This window comes from Arachis hypogaea, chromosome 16 (assembly GCF_003086295.3).
Source record: "Arachis hypogaea cultivar Tifrunner chromosome 16, arahy.Tifrunner.gnm2.J5K5, whole genome shotgun sequence".
Lineage (NCBI taxonomy): Eukaryota > Viridiplantae > Streptophyta > Magnoliopsida > Fabales > Fabaceae > Arachis > Arachis hypogaea.
In genome coordinates, this window is record NC_092051.1 from 140047062 (window position 1) to 140068389 (window position 21328).

The 21328-nt window shown below is 36.7% G+C and overlaps 2 protein-coding genes across 2 annotated transcripts; both read left to right on the forward strand.

Moving 5' to 3' along the window:
- Positions 1-15590: 15590 nt before the first annotated feature.
- LOC112757697 (uncharacterized) lies at positions 15591-16814 on the forward strand. The gene is made up of 2 exons (XM_025806252.1): positions 15591-16052; positions 16242-16814. Exons 1-2 carry the CDS (start codon positions 15591-15593, stop codon positions 16812-16814), a joined length of 1035 nt encoding a protein of 344 aa, XP_025662037.1.
- Positions 16815-18116: 1302 nt separating this feature from the next.
- Positions 18117-20345, forward strand: LOC140180284 (uncharacterized). Its single transcript, XM_072220742.1, has 2 exons — positions 18117-18285; positions 19840-20345. The coding sequence occupies exons 1-2, from the start codon at positions 18117-18119 to the stop codon at positions 20343-20345; spliced, it is 675 nt and encodes a 224-aa protein (XP_072076843.1).
- The last annotated feature ends 983 nt before the right edge of the window (positions 20346-21328 follow it).

Here is a 21328-nt window from a genome sequence, read left to right on the forward strand (position 1 = left end):
AGCTCCCCCAATCTGCATCAGTGTAGATTGACAAGTTGAAGTTCAGAAAAGAATACCTTGGCCCGGTGCCACCTTAAGGTATATTAATATTTGGTAAACTGCATTGAAGTGTGGAACTCTTAAGTCAAACATAAATTGAGCTAGTTTTGTCACTGCAAACGTTATGTCAGGTCTGGAGATTGTGAGATACATGAGTCATCCAATCAATCTTCAATAGGCTAATGCATCTTCAACTTTGTCACTTTCTTTGGCCCTCAATTTAATATTTTCTCCCATTGGAATCAAAGCTAGCTTGCAATGTAGGAAATTGGTGTCTTCGAGCAAAGACGAAGTATACTTCCTCTGTGTAAGTGAAATTTCTTTTCTAGATTTTACAATCTCTAATCCAAAAAAAAAAAAAAAATTAGATCTTTCAAGATTTTTAACTTGAAAACTAATTGAAGCCTTTGCTGTAATTATTGCACCATATCATTGTTTGCTCTGGCAATAATTATGTTATCAACATAGACAAGTAAAAAGGTGATTGAGGAGCCTTCTTCTATAGAGAATAAAGAATAATCACTCTTGCATTGGTGAAAACTATGTTTCTTGAAAGTACAACAGAATTTGTTAAACCACTATCAGGATGTCTATCTTAGGCCATAGAGAAATCGAGTGATTCGACATACCAATCCTTAGTTTCGTTTTGGGTTCCTCAAAAGAAGCTCCATGTAGACCTCTTCATCCAAATTTTCATTTAAAAAAGCATTATTTATTTTCAATTGCACGAAATTCTAGTTTTTCACTACTGCAATAGAGAGTAAAACTCTAACTGTCAAGACCTTGGCTAGAATTGAATGTGTCTTTAAAGTTAATGCCAGCTTGTTGTGTGTAACCTTTGACAACAAGCCTGACTTTGTATCTCTTTAAACTACCATCAGCCTTAAGCTTTGTTTTGTAAACCCATCTACAACTGATTACCTTTTTGCTAGGAAGTAGAGGAACCAACTTTCAAGTATGATTGGATTCCAAAGCATCTAGCTCTTCCTTTATTGCTTGTCACCACTCATAGTGATACACTATTTAGTGATAGAATTGAGGTTCAGGGATAGTACTAGCTTGATAGATTGCTGCATGATAGGTGTGGTTGAGTCTGTGGTTACTTATGCAAATAATAATAGGGTAGGTTGTATTGAGATTGCACACATAGTCAATGAGATATCTTGGTGTTTGAATGGTTCTGGTGGTTGTTTGGGGTGGCTCAAAATTGGTGGAGGAGGGAGCTGTGTGAGGTGAAACATTATGGTGGAAGCTAGAGGAGTTTGTGAAAAGACGTTGTGTGTTCTCTATGGTAGGAATATTATGGAGTGTTATGTCATCAGTGGTTTTTGGAAGTGGAATATGATCAAAGGGTTTAGGGAGTACAAAAGTGTGAGGACTTTTAGTGAAGGGCAGTGTCTCTTCATGAAAGATGACATCTCTAGAAATGAAAAATTATTTTGTTTTGAGATTGTATACCTGTAACCTCTATAGCTAATAGGGTATTTCAAGAAGACCGTTGGATCTACTTTAGGATTAAACTTAGGTTTAGAGTATGATTTTATAGCAGCATATGCAAGGCAACCAAAAACCCTTGCTTAAAACTTGATAATTTGGGTTTTTTTTTAAGTTTCTCAAATGGGGGACTACATGTTGAAAAGTGAAGTTGGTGTTCTGTTTACTAGAAAAATAGCAGTGTAAACACATTCTCTCCAAAAGGTGATGGGGACTTGGGATTGGAAATAGAGGGCTCTGGCCACGTTCAACAAGTGTTGATGTTTTCTTTCCACTACTGCATTCTGTTGAGGTTCGTATGGACATAAAAATTAATGGAGTACTCCCCATTCTTGTAAAAAATCAGTGATGTTGTCAGTAATATTATGCGCATCTTATCTAGTTCCTCTGTCTTTGCCATAGCTTGGTAGATAATCATGTATTTTGTAACATTTGTCCATTGTATGTCCAAGAAATTCACAGTGTTGGCACAAGGGCCTATCCTTCTTCATGAATCCCCTTCCTTTTACAAAGGAATTAGGTTTCTTCTGGTTTCTTGCTAAGAAAGCAAGTTGATTCGGGATTGATGGACCAAAGAGTGGTGTTTCTCTTCTTGAACAACTAAGAACAGGACTTTGTTGATTGCAGGTAAGGGCTCTATAAACAAGATATGACCTTTGATTTGCGCAAAAGAATCATCCAAACCCATGAGAAAACAGTGCACATACTTAGCTTGTAAGAATTCTTGAAGTGGTTTAGCATCTCCACAATTGCATTGGACTGGGTGATAAGAATTTAATTCCTCCCAAAGGATCTTGACCTTCGTGAAGTATTGCGAGACTGTTAGGGAACCTTGGCATAAATTCATCAATTCTCTTTTGATTTTGAAGATTCGAGGGCCATTTCCATGCTGAAATCTTTCTTTAAGATCATTCCAAAACTCTTCAACAGAATCAGCATGCACTAGTGAGGTAGCAATATCTTTGGACACAAAAATCAAAATCTAGGTACTTACTACATTATTGACACATTGCCAAGTCTCAAATTGCTCTGGATTGAGCGCAGGATCGGGTCGAGAAACAATTTCGGTAATAAAATCGAGTTTGCGTTTTGTATTTAGGGCTTTCTTCATGGCACGACTCCAAGAATGATAGTTCTCCTCCGTAAGTTACTATGTTACTAACACCAAGCTTGGTTGATCAGCTGGAGTAAGAAAGAAGGGGTCCGCCATAGATGTAGAAATTGGTAATAAGAAAAGAGAAAAAAAAGAAATATTCTGAAAGAAGCTTAAAGAGGATAGAAAAAATAATGTTGAGAGTGAAAGTGAAAAAGAAAAGGTTAAAAAATTTGCTCTGATACCATGTTAAACCAATGATTTCAGAGAATAGAAAAAATGATTTCATTTCATTAAGGAATGAACGAGAGAGGTTGGTTTTATATACAAATAATTGAAGGATAAAACTTATTCTAACTAGCTGTTGTAATAGAGTCATAATGTCGTTTTGCTAAGGAATGTTATTATGTTTTTGAGTAATGGGCTGAGTTATAACTTCTTCAGGCCAAGGTATAGGTTTCATTAGTCGAATTATGGGTAATGGATCAATATCTATTTGTTTGACTTGTTTTTCGAGCAATAAACGACAATTATTGATTAATACGGAATGGATCGGATTGTAATGCCTGTGTTATGTGCAACAACGTGAGTGGTGGTTGTTTGAGTCATGAAAATCGTAACATTCTTTTGACATAATCTCCAACTTATAGCTTGTACTGAATTATAGCTTATAGTTGCCGACTTGCAAGCTGCGTTTGGTTTTAAAAACAGGACAAGATAAGATATTGAGAACAAGACACAAAAATTAGTGTTTTTGTATTATGTTTAGTGATAAACTAAAATAAATTATGAAAGTCCAATCTATTTTTATTTTTTTATTCAAAAATTTTGGTAAAAAAATATAATAATAATAAAATATAATTATAAAAAATTAACTAGAATAATAAAAAATAAAAAATAAGTTATATCTCTTATTAGTGTCATCTTTATGTCCTTTTTATTAAGATGAACACAAAATATACTAATTTAATATTTCTAAACACAATATCTCTTTTCATATTTTATCTGTCAAATATAATTTTATGTCTCAATATATTTTTTATCTCAATGTCTTATACTTATATAAACAAACACAGTCATAATGACAAGATTACTATGAATTTACAGATCAACTCCATTCCTATGTTTTCTCCATTATTTCAATCAAAAAATTTGATTTGAAATTAAATCATTCTAACTCTATTATGTTCTAAACACATCCTAATAAATAATAAAGTTTCAATGCCCTTTAAGAGAATAGGGAAAAAATTAGCAATAATCATATAAGTAACGTTTATTTAGTGTTTATGTCTAATAGAATATGAACACGATAACAACATACCTCTAATATTTACTTGATAATGAGACAAATTTTTTATGAATATAATAGCGCACAAATATACATAAAATATATGTATTTAGTATATTTTTTTTTCAGTTGAGACACTAATCTTAGACATAGATACATATTTTTTTACATTTTTATCTTTATAATATTTTTTTATTTTCATTTTTATCCTTCAAAATTTTAACCCTAATATACTTATTTTCTCTTTTTTCCTTCCCTTCTCATCCTCCTATGTTCGACCTTCCTGTCAAATCCTGTCAAATCCAAAAATGATGGTTAAATTAAAGATAATTTAATCTTTTTAAATATTTATATGTTTTGTTTATTAATTTTGTCAAATACAGTACATAAACACAAATATTTTATATTTATATTTTTAATATCTGTATTTCTATATCTATATCTCATTCTATATATACATCAAACAAAAACAGTCATATATAACAGTTTGATACACAATAAAGAAGTGTATTTCTATGTTTATATAAAATTTCATTCTATTTATATAAAACAAATTAAATGATACAACTGGAGAAGTGAATGAAAAGTCTCATGGGGCCAGGGGATATGGAGCACCCCGTTGGTTTGGGGATTTACTTCATTAGAAAGGTTGTTGGTTAGTTAGTTGAAAGGATTAGAAAAATTTCAGTTGTTTTAGTAGACTAAGAATTTAATTAGAGTTAGATATTGATCGACAGGTATAAAAGGAATGCAATACATACACAAGTTTTATACACATTATAAATTCTTAAATGTTGCTTATTATTATTTTCTTGCTTTATCGTTTTAAGTTTCAATATTGTGCACTTTAGATTATCACAAACTTTACCAATAGATCAAGTCTAGTTTAGTTTAATTTATAAGCTTTATTTTCATATTCAAATCTAACTTTTTCTTCCTTTCTATGCAAAAATTATACACACAATTTTACTTTTCGTACGTATATTGAGATGATCAAAATGAGAGTAGGTTTTTTTCACAAATCTAAAACACTCTTAAATTTCCGGAACGTTTATTGTATTTTAATACAAAAGATAATAAAGTTCCTTAAAAAAGAAAGTATGTTTTTAAATTATAAAAAAGAAATTAGGTCCCCCAATAAAGTTATTAGCATTTAACAAGCATGTAAAAAAAAAAAAAAAAAGCATAAATGCTTAGTGGGGGAGGGGGAGGGAAAAAAGAGCATAATTCATCAATAATAAACTAAAAAAAGATAGTACCGAATGAATAGATAGAAGAATCTAAGAACATATATGAATTATTAATACAAAATCACATAATCAAAAAAATTAAAGGAAAAAAAATCATGCAAGATAAACTATTATTAATCATCAAGGGCTAATTATAATGATAAGTATCTATATATTGACTAGAGAACATGCAATTAAAAAATAATTGTAACATAGATCGTTTTTCGCAATAACTATGCCGTTTATAATGGATCGGATCAGCTTAATTAATAACCAAAATGCGCAAAAATTAAAAATTAAAAAAATAAAACACATCACATGGTGATCCATGCTCGCCAGAGCTATGGTATATGGTTTTGTAGATCTAATAGCTTGGAACGTGGGATAACAGAAACTGCCCACACAAACAAGGAATGCACTTGAATTAGAAGAATGATGATAGGTCATCATCATTACATGCATGAAAGTTTCTTTTAATTTTCATTATTAGTGGTAATGAAAAATAGTTCCATAATTGATACTTTTTTTTTTCCCTCCCATGTATATATACAGGTGCTAATAACGAGATTAAATGCTAACTTCAAAATTATATTCTTTCGCTATGTTAAAAACAAGAGACTAGATTGAAGGAAGAATTTGTATATTATTGAGTGTATTCAAGTTGTTTATTCAAGTTGTCTCTTTAAGTTGTCTGGAATGATACAATATAGAAGGGTATTTATAGGGGCTAAGAGAATCGTAATAATAAAGACGTAATATTCTATAATAAATATTCAGATATACTAAATAATTCTAATTTATCATAATTGATTCTAATTATATTCTAACATCCTCCCTCAAACTCAAGTGTAAAACTTATTTAAAACAACGAAATAAAGAGAAAAAATGCATAAATTCTCTAAAACGAATGCAGACGGAACTGCCGGAAGGAAGCGCAGACGGAACTGCCGCTATCTGAAGGAAGTGCAGACGGAATTGTCAGAAAAACGCAGACGGAACTGCCACGAAAAAATGCAGATAAAACTACTATAAGAGAACACAAACAGAACTGCCATGAGAGAACGCAGACGAAACTGCCACGACGTGCTAAAATAAATAATTCGACAAAATAAAGAGACACTTTCATTCTATACCTCACCTCATGTACTATACTTTCGCTCTTTAATAATAGTCACTTTTAATGTTCTTTATGTACATATTTATTATTTATACACAAATATAACTATTTATTGTTTACATATTATTTCTCAATTTTGTAATCAGTGTATTCAACTCTAATTTCACAATCATATCAACAAAATTGAAAAAAAAAAGTTTTGTTGCAATTTAGCAAAAACATTAAACCAACGAAATTCGATTTTACGGGTAAAATTATCAACAATGACAACATTGATTTTATCAAATTTTAATAAAAAAAATCAATAAAAATTAAAATGAATTGCGCGAGCCGTCACTTTTATTGTCCATTTTTAACATGTTTCTTATAGTCTCAATGTAAAAATTTTATTTTAATAATATAATATAGTAGATAGATAGATAATAAACGTATACCAAAACTATTAGATATGCTATCTAATAAAATTATAAACTTTAAAATTTGAAAATTAAAGAATATATATATATATATATAACACGAAGGGGATTTATACATAGGAGATGATGAATCAACATTTGTTCTTTTTTTTTTTTGGCATTTTCTGTTCAATTTTTTTATAGACAAAAAATATCTTAACTTTTTCTGAAATAATTAGATAAGCCCAGATTTTCTGTTTGGGTCTCTTTTATTTTTTAATTTGAGGCCCAATAATCCTTCATCAAACAAAAAATAAAAAAAATGGAGGGCAAAATAAAGGCAACAAAAAGAAATACAAGGCTTGGCCCAAATTTGAAAAAAAAAGAACTAAGGCAATGGAGATAAAGCAACCGGTAAGTTTGGGACAACTTAAGACCTGTAAGTTATTCTATAAGATTGTAACAAAGATCAAATTCATGAGAAAGAGATTTCTGGGCTTGTTAAAACAAATAATCTTTTCGAATTCAATTTAGAAAAGATGGTTAACGATGCCAAGAGTCTAGAAATGATGCTTGGTGGTTAAAGACCATATTTCATGAAAACTATGTTAGTATATTTTGATGTAGAAGCTGAAAAAAAAAAAAAGGTTACAAACAAAACTTTCTATGGTGTATGTTGTAAACTTGATCATAATATTAAGGATTATTTTTAGTTGAAAAAGAAAGCTTCTAAAATCTCAATAATTCAAAAATGTTAACCTCAAAGAACCCAAAAAAATATAGGTACCTAAGACATAGGGGAATTGTCACCAATAACAGCAAGCATCAACAATTTAGAGAGTATGGACAATATGATGAAAAAGCTTGATGAAACCACTATGAGTAGTTGCTGTTTCATCAATAACCCACTATTAGTCATAGCAATTATATACATCATATTAAAAAGCATCCGAGATCCTTAAGAGAATTCGTATTATATTTGGCTAATAAAGTTTTCTAAACCAACCCTCAAACAAATTGAATGTAGATGAATTTCACAACAAAGCTTTCTAAATTTTTTATATTGTGTGAAAATTAGCTGTATATTTTATGAATATTATCTCCTTTTATATGTATGAAAATTTTCACGTATTTCATTCACGTTATTAAAATAGCAGTGTAGCATGTACGAATTGATAAACTGTTTAAATTTTATTTGGTAGTATATGTCGCAATTTCTAAAATTTTAGTTAGATAGTGAAATGACGAAAACGGTAAAGAACATGACCAAACTAAAGATTATCAAGTACGAGATTTTAAATCGTTTTGTTAAGTTGGAATTACTTTCACAAAAAGAAATTATTAACAGAATCATAATATCATAATCATAAAGTAAAACTAAATAACTAATACCAATCTACAAACATATTTTTTCTTAATTTTTAATGAATAACTAAAAAAATATGCATTTTAGAATAAGCTATAACACCTAATATAATTTTATAATTTGGAGGAAAAGACATTTTTGTATTTTATTTTAATAATTTCATATCATTTAATTACTTGTGTGTATCTTTTATCAAGATTTTTTATTTAAATGAATATAAAAAAATAAATTTTTATTTTAACATTTTAATTATGAATATTAATCTAATTGTAATTTGTTTGTGTTTGTAATTGAATGATTAATTTACAGTTTTTTTTTTCAAATTATTATTTCACAAAATGAAAAATTTTATTATTTAAAAATATTTTTCGTAATTAATATTTAGACGTGCAGCAACTTTTTTCAAATTTTTTTATATTAATTTTTTTAAATTATTTATTTATTTGGAACGTGGTCCATCCCTATTTTAATAAAGTCAATAAGATACGTGAAATAATTCCCATATTATAAAGGAACCAATTTAATGAATACTTTTGGAGTTGAAAATAACGTTTTCTGTTTTTCATATCAATAAGTACTTAATACTTTTTATTCTTATATTCAGAATCTTTATTTTTATCTCTTTTTTTTTCTTCTTCGTCTTAACACCACCACAACTTATTTTCAATGTAGTTATTATTATAGATATTAAATTTAAGTGTTAAACTTTAAATCTTAAATCTTTTATAAGTGAAAATTAAAAAATAATTTTAACAAAAAATAATTAATTTAAAATATTATATATACTAAAATTAGTTATAATATTTGTGTATAAATATATATGATTTTATTTATTTTTAATATATTTTATATAAATAATTAATTTAATAGTTAATTTTAATTTACGTCTAGTGGTGTTTTTAATAAATATATAAACTATTAATCGATCATAAATTGTTATTAAAAATAATCAATATGAGATTATTACAAAATAAATTCTTTTAGCTACTAATTGAAATACTTACAAATTAAAGTGATTAATCACAGTATATTATATCCCTCTTTTAAATAAAAAAAACTTAGATATAATTGAGGCAGCAGACAATTAAATTAGACTTACACACAAGCGAGGTTACTGTCTTTTTCATCTGTCCTTCTTGATTTTAAATACTATTATTAAATTAGGTCACAAATCCAATTATGAGGTTATTCAAATCTCAATTTATTTTACATTATTCGGTGGCAATTATTTAATAAACGCCAAGCAAATTCAAAAAATTAAAACACAGTGGGCAAAAGAGATAGAAGACAAAGAACTTTTTTTATTTTCATCCATGGAGTATCAGTTTTTTCTTGATTCACCTCACATGGGTTAGTTGCTTCTGCAACACAGTCATCTTTAAAAGTAAGTAAACTTTCCTCTTCTCCATGCTTTTGGTTTCTCTTTCTTTCCCCTTGGGATTTTAAGGCGTTGAATATATTTGAATAATTCTTTTTTTTTTAAAATTTTAAGGATAAGGAACCATATATTTTGTGAAGAAAATAATTTTTTATGTCTCTAATGAAAAGACTTGATGAAATCACTTTGAGTAGCTGCTGTTTCATCGATAACCCACTATTAGTCATAGCAATTATATACATCATACTAAAAAGCATCAGAGATCCATAAGAGAATTTGTGTTATATTTGACTAATAAAGTTTTCTAAACCAATCCTCAAACAAATTGAATGTAGATGAATTTTCAATAGAACTTCCACTTTTGTGGTTCAATCAAATGTCACAATTCAATTAATGACTGAATTTGATACCACCCTTGGATGTATAGAACAAGTCACTACCGGCACAAAAAAGTGATTTTCAGACTTAATTAAACAATTACTACAATTCATAGGCTACCCTTGGATATTACATTTTCAACTGCCACTACTATTTATTTAGACCTTCCTGAGCAGTTGAATAGACAAAGAAAGGGAACATAAACGATAGATATTAAACAATAAAACACTAATGCCATCATTAGAGACATAAAAATCAGAGACAAAGCCTCATATAAGTAAAGGGGGGTGATGACCCATCCTTCAAATATCTCATGCTATCTGTATTTTTCAATTTAGTTCTCCGTGATTTTTTAATTTTGGCCCCTTACAAAACCAACTTAGCTCTGCGCCTGATAAAAATTCCTTTGAATCGTGGAACTAAAAATGATCAAATGAGTACGAATATGAATTTAAATAAAGGAAGATCACGATACATTTTCAGAATTATTCAGCAGTATGTATCATTATTGTGACTAGACTCATCAAACTAGAAGGCCTTGCAAACTAGGTACACACTAAGTTCGACTCACTCGTTCCATGACAAAACTTGTCACGGAAACGGAGACAATGCCCCCAAGTCTAAAGTTTTGATGGAGAGCACACCGCGAGAGATGGATGCTACTAAGCTGGAAAGTGGGCTGCTGGAGATGGAAGAAGTAGTGGCTGTATGTTCATGAGCTGCATATATGGGCCATAACCGTCGGTAAAATCTTACTAGCTTGCCATGTTAAAATCAGACCCGACGCGGATGCAAACATGGTCCTAGACAAGGTTATTGACGGTGAATGTTAGCACGCGCCTCGCCAAATCAGGCGATTCGAACGCCTCTCTTACGTGGCAAAGCCTGACACCCGGTTAATGGGTTTTTTATGCCTTGTCGTAGTCGGTCCCTTACTTAACATGGGTTTCATTTTAAACATTTTAATTCTCAATAATTATACAATTTGTCCCAATTTAAATATTTTTTTGTTTAAGATGGATTGGTTCTAGTGAAATGAGGCCGGATCCGATAATAAATTATGGTAATTGTTGTTTCGGAAAATTATTAAATATTAATACTCAGATAAATAATTTAATTAAGTTATTTTTTAAAAAATAGTTTAAATAATAAGTGTTTATATTAAAAGTAATTTATAAATAAATTATTTTATATTTGGATACCAAACATGAAGAACGTTGATTTAAGAAAAAAATTATTTGGATACCAGCTAAATGGCCCATTAGTAAGTTCAACCTAACTGGTCCAGTCATTAACCAAAAAGAATAATTTCAAACCAAAAGTTAAAAAATTTACCACATATATTTCATATTTCATGTATTCCCCCTTTAAATGGCCTACAAATTAAAATATTTACAAGACCCGCTGAACCTGTTGCCTGGTAAAGTGTACCACCGCATGCCAATTTCTTCCCACTCAACACACCACGTGGCTCATCCAGGCTTTGACAACAACTCAAACAATAAGAGGCGTTCGAACCGCCTGATTTGGCGAGGCGCGTGCTAGCATTCACCGTTATTGACTACATCGAAAGGGTCCATAACATCAGCCATGTTACAATACAGATAGAGCGTTACTTCTTTTTTCCCTTAGGTGTCATAACATCGAAAGGATTTAGTTTAGCCTGCAAGCATTATTGTCATAGAGAAATTTGAGTTCTAGAAGCATGATAATGCCCCCAAGTCTAAGCTAAATCCTTCCCTCATAATCTCAATACCTGACGGAAAAAAGAAGTAACGCTCTATCTGTATTGTAACATGGCTGATGTTATGGACCCTTTCGATGTAGTCAATAACCTTGTCTAGGACCATGTCTGCATCCGCGTTGGGTCTGATTTTAACATGACAAGCTAGTAAGATTTTACCGACGGTTATGACCCATATATGCAGCTCATGAACATACAGCCACTACTTCTTCCATCTCCAGCAGCCCACTTTCCAGCTTAGTAGCACCCATCTCTCGCGGTGTGCTCTCCATCAAAACCTCCAATATGATTTGAAGCATATTGATAGTACAGATCAAATCAACTATCTGCCACGCAGGCTTATACCATATGATTGCTCCACCGATCATTACACCAACGCTTTGGATAGAGTCCCAAGGACATGGAGATAAGCCCCCTGTACATTTATGTTCCATGGCTTCTTCTTCTCCGGTTCCGGTTCAGGTTCACCAATAAGTGGTTTAGTAACATCCTTGTGAGCATGATTATGCCCATGATGTCCCTCTTTTGCAGACTCTTCATCACCATGGTGTGTGTGATCATCATGAGCATGATGGTGCACGTCATTTGTATGATGATGATCATGTGTAGACAAGGTGAATCCATGGCTAAGGCCATGAAACCATATATTTTGTGAAGAAAATAATCTTTCATATAAATATACCCTATGTCATAAGGGATTATATGAATGGAGGGACATTAATGCTTCTAACTATTTCTTTCATGCATTAATTAAGTTGAGTAGGGAACCACCAATGTTTGGTAACGGTAGATTTCACATTACCAAAAGCGCAGCACATCAAATTTCAGAACCGAAATAACATATATAGCTTTCTCATTTGCAACATAAAAGACAGAAAAGCAAGGTCCTCGCGGAGTAAATTATAGTTTTGTTCTGTTTTATTTATTGTATGGCATACTATATTAAAAAGATTCGTATAGTTTATATCTTCGTACTTTTTAATTTTTTTTAAACAAAAATACTAGTTATACAGAAATACCTTAAAAATATTAGTTATACCTTAAAATAATTTACGAAAAATAGCTATCATATATATTTATATATATAAATATATGTAACTTAATTTATTTAAATATATATTCTATATTTTAATATATATTTATATTAATAATTAATTTTAATATACATCGTGAATAATAATTTTTTAAGGTTTCGGTCTGCAAAATAGCACAAGCAACCACCAATGTTAAAATAAACATTAAAAGAAGAATAGAGTACTTAAAACTAGGGTTAGAAATGAGTCAAATCAGTTTATGAATAAGTTCGAATTCGACTTGTTAATAGTTTGATAAGCTAAGTTCGTGAGCTAGTGAGCTAGTGAGCCAAACTTGAGCTTGGAATATATATATACATATATAAATATAATTTATTAATACACATATTTTATATACATTTAATCTATACTTTTGATATTTTATATATATATATATGAAATAGTAATATATATATTAATGATCTTAATTATTTAAAATTTTATATTTATTTTTTATATATAATTTTGATGTAGGACATAAATAAAAAATTTATAATTTATTGATAAATAAACAATATATATAATTAATCTTTTTAAATATTTTTTAAAATATATAAGTTATAATTTATTGATATAGAATTATAGATTATGTATTTATGTTTATATTATTTGAGACAGCTCGTAAGCTCGAGCCAACTCACGAGCTTTCGTTGAGCCGAGTTTGAGCTTAAGAAATAGGCTCGAGACATGAGTTAAGCTCAATTATTGTGAGTCGAACTTGTACTTGGTCTAGCTCGATCCACTTCCAGCTCTACCTAAAACTATTGATTATGTTGATCAGCCATCTTCCCCTGCTTCACACGCACTAGGTCTTGATGAGGGTAGCAATAAGTCAATATTTTTTTTTTCTAATGCAATAAAGCCTCAATGAACGTTCATTGTTAATTTGTTGGGCACTCATCTGTCTGTGCAGAAGAGAAAGGAAATTAGCCAATTAAAGATGGCATCATCAAACCAACGCAAGTTGGCACAGATGGATGAGGGTCTGTGTCCCTTAACCATCTCTCCCGGGTTCGATACTCACTGGAGGATGGGAATGGAGTTTGCTTGCTTGGGAGGGTCGCCCACTTTGTGTGCCTCTGCAGTACCCGAGGGATTAGTCATTGGGCTTCCGGCCTGATGGATACCCTGGTACACACCAAAAAAAAAAAAAAGATGGCATCATCAATGTCATCAGGAGGAGGAGGGGGAGGCGGCGGACCGATGAGTCCGGCGTCGAGGTTGTTCCATTTGCCGAAGTTCAACTGCTATGTGATGGCCGTAATAGGGTGCAAAACAAGCGTGAATCCTCAAGTAATCAAAGAAGGATTGCGTGAAAGTTGAAACTATTCTTAAGCATCCAAAGTTCACTAACAAGCTCGTAAGTCATTCTCTATTTCTTCTATCTTACTACTATTTCATATTTCTAAATCTATGCTTATATGCGTAATGCCATACCCTGTTTTTTTTATTTAATTAAAAGAAAAAACTCAAAAAGAAAAACCATTTATTGTTGAAAAATGTCTAGTTATAGTGCATTGATAGAGTGAGATAGGTTCCTAATGACTGTGCTAAAAAATTGGCCCGTCTAATAAAATGTATTTTGCCAAAGAAAAATGTTAATTATCTTTTAAAATTTAGTCTTTAATCAATTTTTTTAATATTTATTATTATTTAATTAATTTAAATATTCATTTTTATATATCAATTGTTCAAAAATTACTAATTTTTTAATTTTTTTTTAAAACTGAATGAAAAATATATTTTCTACTTCGTATCATTTTTGGATTGCATTTGACTAGTTTAGATAGATTCAACTCCACATTAATTATGTGATATAATTAAAATTTATATTTTATTTTATAAAAAAATAAGTAATAAAGTGTTGTATTTTTATATTTTAATTAATATTTTTATATTATATAATGTTATTTAGCTTTTAAAATAATTTATTTTAATATAATATATATAATATTTATTAAATTTACCTTTTAAAAGTCATATTTTATTAACTTATTGTTACGGTCCAGTCCAGCTAGCACTAGGGCCGACCCGACCCGTAGACGACCCACCTCTTCGGTCAGGTTCGCATGTGTAACCCACCCGGTCTACGACCCGGGCATACCCCCGTCACCAGCTGTATGACAGCTGGGGGAAAGGAAGCTTCCAAGAAGGAGACCTCCTCCTGTGAGACCCGCCATACTGACAGGGTATATAAGGGGAGGGTCCTACCCCTCCCCCAAGGTACGTCACTAACAGACCTTACTCTCTTCCCCGCCTGCACACATCGCTGACTTGAACGTCGGAGTGTCTTTGCAGGTGACACTCCCATCCAACTCGAAGAACTCGGAAGATCGGTTGCCCTCCCCCGAACCTACACCCAGCAGTCAGGCAGGGACCACGAAGCTTTGAAAAGCGATTCCCAAACCGTCCGGCACCCGACAAGTTGAACATTGGCGCCGTCTGTGGGACCGCCTAAATGGACTTTTTGCTGGGACCTATAGAGCCAGGGGATGGAGCCGAACCCAGGGGGGCAGCCTCCGTGGCTTCCTCCAGGGAACGCACGAGGTCCCCCCCCCCCCCCCCGCGACGACCCGAGATGTCTACACGAGCCGGAGAAAGACGTCCCTTTGGGGGAACTGGTAGTGACAGCGCCAGGATAATGCAGGAGCTATGCCATAAGGTGCAGAACCTGGAACGTCAGCTAGCGGATCAGAAACATCGTCAGCAAACCTCTGACCCAAACTATTCCCCATCTCCCGAGAGCCGTGGAAGAACTTTTCAGAGAAGTCACTCTCGACTCTGAAAGTAGTCAGGAAGACCGAGACCGCCCAAGAAGACGGCATGACCCCTTGATATATGCCCGATTTGGAAGAACACGAGCCGCTGAGAGGGATCGGGAGGACGGTGGAGAAAGGGTGAGGAGAACTCGACAGCCCGTTATCATGAGCGCAACCCCTTTCCATCGTTCCATCCTCGAGGTCCGGCTACCAAAGCACTTTGATAAGCCAACGGACATGAGGTACGATGGAACGCAAGACCCACAGGAGCATCTGACGGCCTTCGGGGCCAGAATGAATTTGGAAGGGGTAGGCGAAGAAGTCAGGTGTCGCGCTTTCCCGGTCACCCTAGCAGGACCTGCAATACGGTGGTTTAACAGCCTCCCGCAAGGCTCCGTCGCCAAGTTCTCGGACATTAGCCGCGCTTTCTTGGCCCAATTCACAACCCGAATCATGAAGGCGAAACACCCGATCAACTTACTCGGGGTGACACAAAGGCCCGGCGAGCCAACCAGAAAATATCTGGACCGGTTCAACGACGAGTGTTTGGAGATTGACGGCCTAACCGACTCGGTGGCCAGTTTGTGCTTAACGAACGGACTTTTGAACGAAGATTTCAGGAAGCATCTCACCACGAAGCCGGTATGGACGATGAAAGAGATCCAAGGCGTGGCCAAGGAATATATCAATGATGAAGAAGTTAGTCAAGTGGTGGCGGCCAACAAGCGGCAGCCCGCCAACAACCAAGCCCGGTAGCACGGTAGCAGGGAAAGGCAGAAGGAGCACGCCAAAGACGGAGTGCCGACCAAGACATTCAAGACATTCCCCTGAGTAGGAAGATTTACCAACTATACCCCCCTCGCATTTTCCATTGTGGAAGTTTACCAGCAGATAGCCGAGAAGGTGATCTCGTCCAAGCCCCGACCTCTAAAGGACAGAACGGGAGGAAATAAAAGCCTCTATTGTGATTATCACAAGGGTTATGGACACAAGACGCAGGATTGCTTTGACTTAAAGGATGCGCTGGAGCAGGTGATCCGAGATGGAAAGCTAGCCGAATTCTCCCACCTTATCAGGGAGCCGAGGAGACGTGACCGGAACCGAGATGGAGAGGACAAAAGTCGCACGGTGAAACGACGTCAAGAGCCCGAGGACAATGAGCGCGGCCTCACCATAGTAAATGTGGTAATTGGAAGAGACGTGGCTCTGAGGTCGAAGTCAACACACAAAAAGGATGCCAAAGTCCTAACGGTCTCGTCATCTAGCCCCACGCCAAATTCTAAGAGGATCCCACCCATATCATTCGGTCCGGACGACCAATGGTTTGACGAGATCACGGAAAACCCTTCAATGGTCATCACGGCCATAGTGGGAACCGGCTTGGTCAAAAGGATCCTCGTGGACACTGGCGCTGACTCGAATATTATGTTCCGCAACGTGTTCGATGCTTTAGGCCTCTAAGATGCCGATATAAAGACTCACCAGCATGGTGTAGTAGGCTTGGGCGGCCACTTCATCAAGCATGATGGAATAATCTCCCTACCTGTATCCATAGGGTCGGGACAAGAAAGAAGGTCGGTAATGGTAGAGTTCGTGGTCCTCCGAGATTCCACGGCCTACAACATCATCCTTGGGAGAAAGACCATCAACGATCTTGGGGCAGTGATCAGCACAAAGATGTTGGTAATGAAGTTCATCACTGATAACGGATCTGTGGGATCCATAAAGGGGGACTTAGAAACGGCAGTCGTTTGTGACAATGCCAGTCTCTCCCTAATAAAGAAATCCAAAGAGGCGTCGGGAGTCTTCCTCGCCGACCTGGATGTCAGGGTCGAGGACAAGCCTAGACCCAAGCCAGAAGGAGACTTAGAGAAGTTTAGGGTTGGCGATTCCGAGGAGAAGTTCACCTTCGTCAACAGAAACCTTCCACACCAATTGAAAGAACCTTTAATGGAAATGATCAGAGCTAACGGCGATCTCTTCGCCTGGACGCCAACCGACATGCCTGGGATAGACCCCCCAGATCATGTCCCATCGCTTTGCCGTCAAGGCGGAGTTCAAACCAGTAGCCCAAAGGAGAAGGAAAATGTCACGAGAAAGAGCCGAGGAGGTGGCCAGGCAGACGGCCAGCCTCCTTGAAGCAGGATTCATATGAGAACTCGACTACTCGACTTGGCTGTCGAACGTAGTCCTAGTTAGAAAGCACAATAGAAAATGGAGGATGTGTGTGGATTATTCCGACCTTAACAAAGCATGTCCCAATGACTCCTACCCCCTACCCAACATAGATGCGCTCGTCGACGCGGCGGCGGGATATCGGTATCTGAGCTTCATGGATACTTACTCTGGCTACAATCAGATACCGATGCACCGGCCATAACGCTGAGGGGAACATACTGCTACAAGGTAATGTCATTCGGGCTGAAGAACACGGGGGCCACCTACCAAAAGTTGATGAACAAGATATTCAGCGACCTTATAGGCAAAACGGTGGAGGTATACGTAGACGATATCCTGGTAAAGACCACCCGGCCTAATGACCTCACAAGCGACCTAGAAAACGTGTTCGCCTCGCTTCGACAACACGGCATAAGGCTCAACCCACTCAAATGTGCCTTTGCCATGGAAGCAAGAAAATTCTTGGGGTTTATGATAACCTAAAAGGGAGTAGAGGCCAACCCAGAAAAGTGTCAAGCAATACTCCAAATGAAGATCCCGGGGTGTGTCAAGGACGTTCAGAGGTTGGCAGGAAGGTTCACAGCGATGTCCCATTTCCTCGGGGTGTCGGCTGCTAAGGCGTTACCATTCTTCAATTTGATGAAGAAAGGGGTAGCTTTCGAGTGGACCCCGGCATGTAAAGAGGCTTTCGAACACTTCAAGAAAATACTGGCATCACCCTCGGGAAGCCCAAGAATGGTGAACCGTTATACTTGTACTTGGCCATAACGGACGAAGCAATGGCAATGGTCTTGGTGCGGGAAGAAGGAAAGACCCAACAACTAATTTACTTTGTGAGCAAAGCATTGCAAGGAGCGGAACATAGGCATAGCAAATTGGAGAAGCTAGCACTTGCACTCCTAACCTCTTCTCGTAGATTACGACAGTACTTCCAAAGTCACAAAAGTGGTCGTTAGGACAGACCAAGCAGTTCGCCAGGTCCTCTAGAAGCCCGACTTAGTGGGAAGAATGATGACCTGGGCTGTCGAGCTGTCCCAATACGACTTGCAATATGAGCCCAGGCATGCGATCAAAGCACAGCCATGGCCGACTTCTTGGTGGAGATGACGGGAGACCCAACCGAGCCACCAAACACACGGTGGAAGCTTCATATAGACGGAGCTTCCAAGCGGGGCCGGGATAATCTTGGAAATCCCCACTGAAGTCGTTTACGAGTAGTCAATCAAGTTCAAGTTCCCGGTGTCAAACAACCAAGCGGAATACGAGGCCCTCCTGGGCAAACTGGCCTTGGCTAAAGAAGTTGGAGCCACGAGACTCAAAGTGTGTAGTGATTCACAGGTCGTGACTTCGCAGATAAATGGAACATATTAGGTCAGAGACTCGTTGCTACAAAAATATCTGGAGAAGGTCAGAGAGCTAACCGGGCAATTTGAGGAAGTCTTAGTGCAGCACGTCCCGAGAGAGAGGAACACGCGTGCAGACTTCTTATTGAAGCTGGCAAGGACAAAGCCAGGAGCGGAAAACCGATCTCTCATCCAAGGATTGGTAAGAGAGCCGATAGTCACCCTCCACATAGCAAAGGTAGACCCCTCTTGGATAGACCCGATCACTGACTTCCTAGAAAGCGGCAAGCTCCTCGAAGATGAGAAGTTGGCAAGAAGTCTGAGAAGGGAGGCGGCCAAATATACCATGATACAAGGCCAGCTGTTCAAAAAAGGGCTTATCCAACCCCTACTGAAGTGCCTGCGTCCCGATCAAACGGACTACGTGTTACGAGAAGTCCACGAGGGATGATGTGGCCACCACATCGGGGGGAAGGCCCTAGCAAGAAAGCTCATCAGAGCCGGCTACTACTGGCCGTCAATGATGAATGATTCTAAAGGCTTCGTGAGAAAGTGCATCAAATGCCAGGAGAACGCCAATTTTCACAAGGCACCAGCAGCCGAACTATGTCTGTTGACATCCTCCCGACCTTTCTCTCACTGGGGAGTCGACCTCCTAGGACCCTTCCCGGTCGATCTAGGACAAGTCAAGTACTTAATAGTCGCTATTGACTATTATACCAAGTGGATAGAGGCCGAACCACTGGCGAGCATATCCTTAGCCAACTGTAGAAAGTTTATGTGGAGGCAAGTGATAATCAGGTTCGGAATCCCGGAAGTCGTCGTGTCAGATAACGGAACCCAATTCGCCGACAAGAGGTTCGGAGAATTCTTAGCCGGCTTGGGGATAAAGCGAAAGTTCTCGTCAGTAGAACACCCCCAAACAAACAGTTAAGTCGAGACAGCTAACAAAGTTATTTTACAAGGCCTCAAAAAGCGACTTGACCACAAGAAAGGGGGATGGGCAGATGAGTTGGCTTCAGTCCTTTGGTCTTACCGAACTACGCAGCAGTCATCCACCGGCGAAACCCCTTTCCGTCTCACTTACGGGGTAGACACAATGATACCTATCGAAATTGGTGAGCCAAGCCCGCGACTACTTTTGGGAGGAGTCGAAGAGGCCGTGGAAAAGGATCTAGTTGACGAAACCAGAGAAATGGCCCACTTGTCAGAAACGGCGTTGAAGCAAAGAATGACTCTACGCTACAACGCCAGGGTACTCAAGAGAGAGTTTGAACAGAACGACCTGGTCTTGAGGCGCAACGATGTAGGCCTCCCGACCAGAGGGGAAGGAAAGCTGGCGGCAAACTGGGAAGGCCCATATAGGGTAAAAGAGGTAATCGGCAGAGGTGCCTATAAGCTGGAACGACTCGATGGCAAAGAAGTTCCTAGAACATGGAATGCGGGGAACCTGAGAAGGTTTTACTCTTAGGTCGAGCTCAACAACCTGACGATCTCCCGAGATCAGTAAGGTCCCCATCACTAATGGGTAACCAGAAAACATTATCCAAACTCTTGTTTCAAATGTTTGTTATCATCATGTATATTTGTCTAATTTCCGATTAAGGTTAACTTCACGTTTAAATCTGTTCTATTATTTTACGTCATACTACGATTGCGAACGACAACACGGTATCCCGGGATTGATCACCCCGGGAACCAGAAAACATAACGCAATAAAACGGATATAGCAATAAAAGCCACGATCTGGCTTTGCCGACTACCAACACAACGGTAAAACGCACATAATCAGATATCCAAGTGCCGACGAAACGACTACAAAATGTCATAAAAATAAGTCACACTTACAAGCCAACAAAACGGCTAACATTTGTAAGAAATTCAGAGGTTACAAACCAGGATCCACAAAGATATAAAACTACACGGCTAAAGAAGTCCAAGTTACAAAGGTCACTTCCTCAGCATGTCGACGATTTTGCCATCCTTAATAGTCTTGAAAACTCCAATCGCCGACGTATTGAAGTCGGGAGCCACCACCGTCACCTGAGCCTTAAGAGCCTCTTCAGTCATCAGGATGGCGCTCTTTCCCTGCTTCACGACCTCTTTGTGCTTCCCCTTCCATTCTTCAGCCTCTGCCTGAGCAGCCTTGGCCAACGAGACAGCCTCGTCGCGATCCTTCTCCAGCGCAGCCGCCCGACCTTGCGCAGAGTTGAGCTGTCTCTCCAAAGTCATCTCCCGCTTGGTCAACCGGGAAACGGCAGCATCTGAAGTCTTCAATTTTTTCTCAGCCGCCATGGCCTTCTCTTTGGAAGCTCTGAGCTTCTCGTTCGCCTGGGACAACTGCTCCCGAAGCGTCTCAACTTCAACTTTAAATTCATTGTTGGCCTTAGCAGCGGACTCAAGCTTCCTCCGCACCGACTGCATTCCCGACAGCTCAAACTCGGCTTTCCTGGC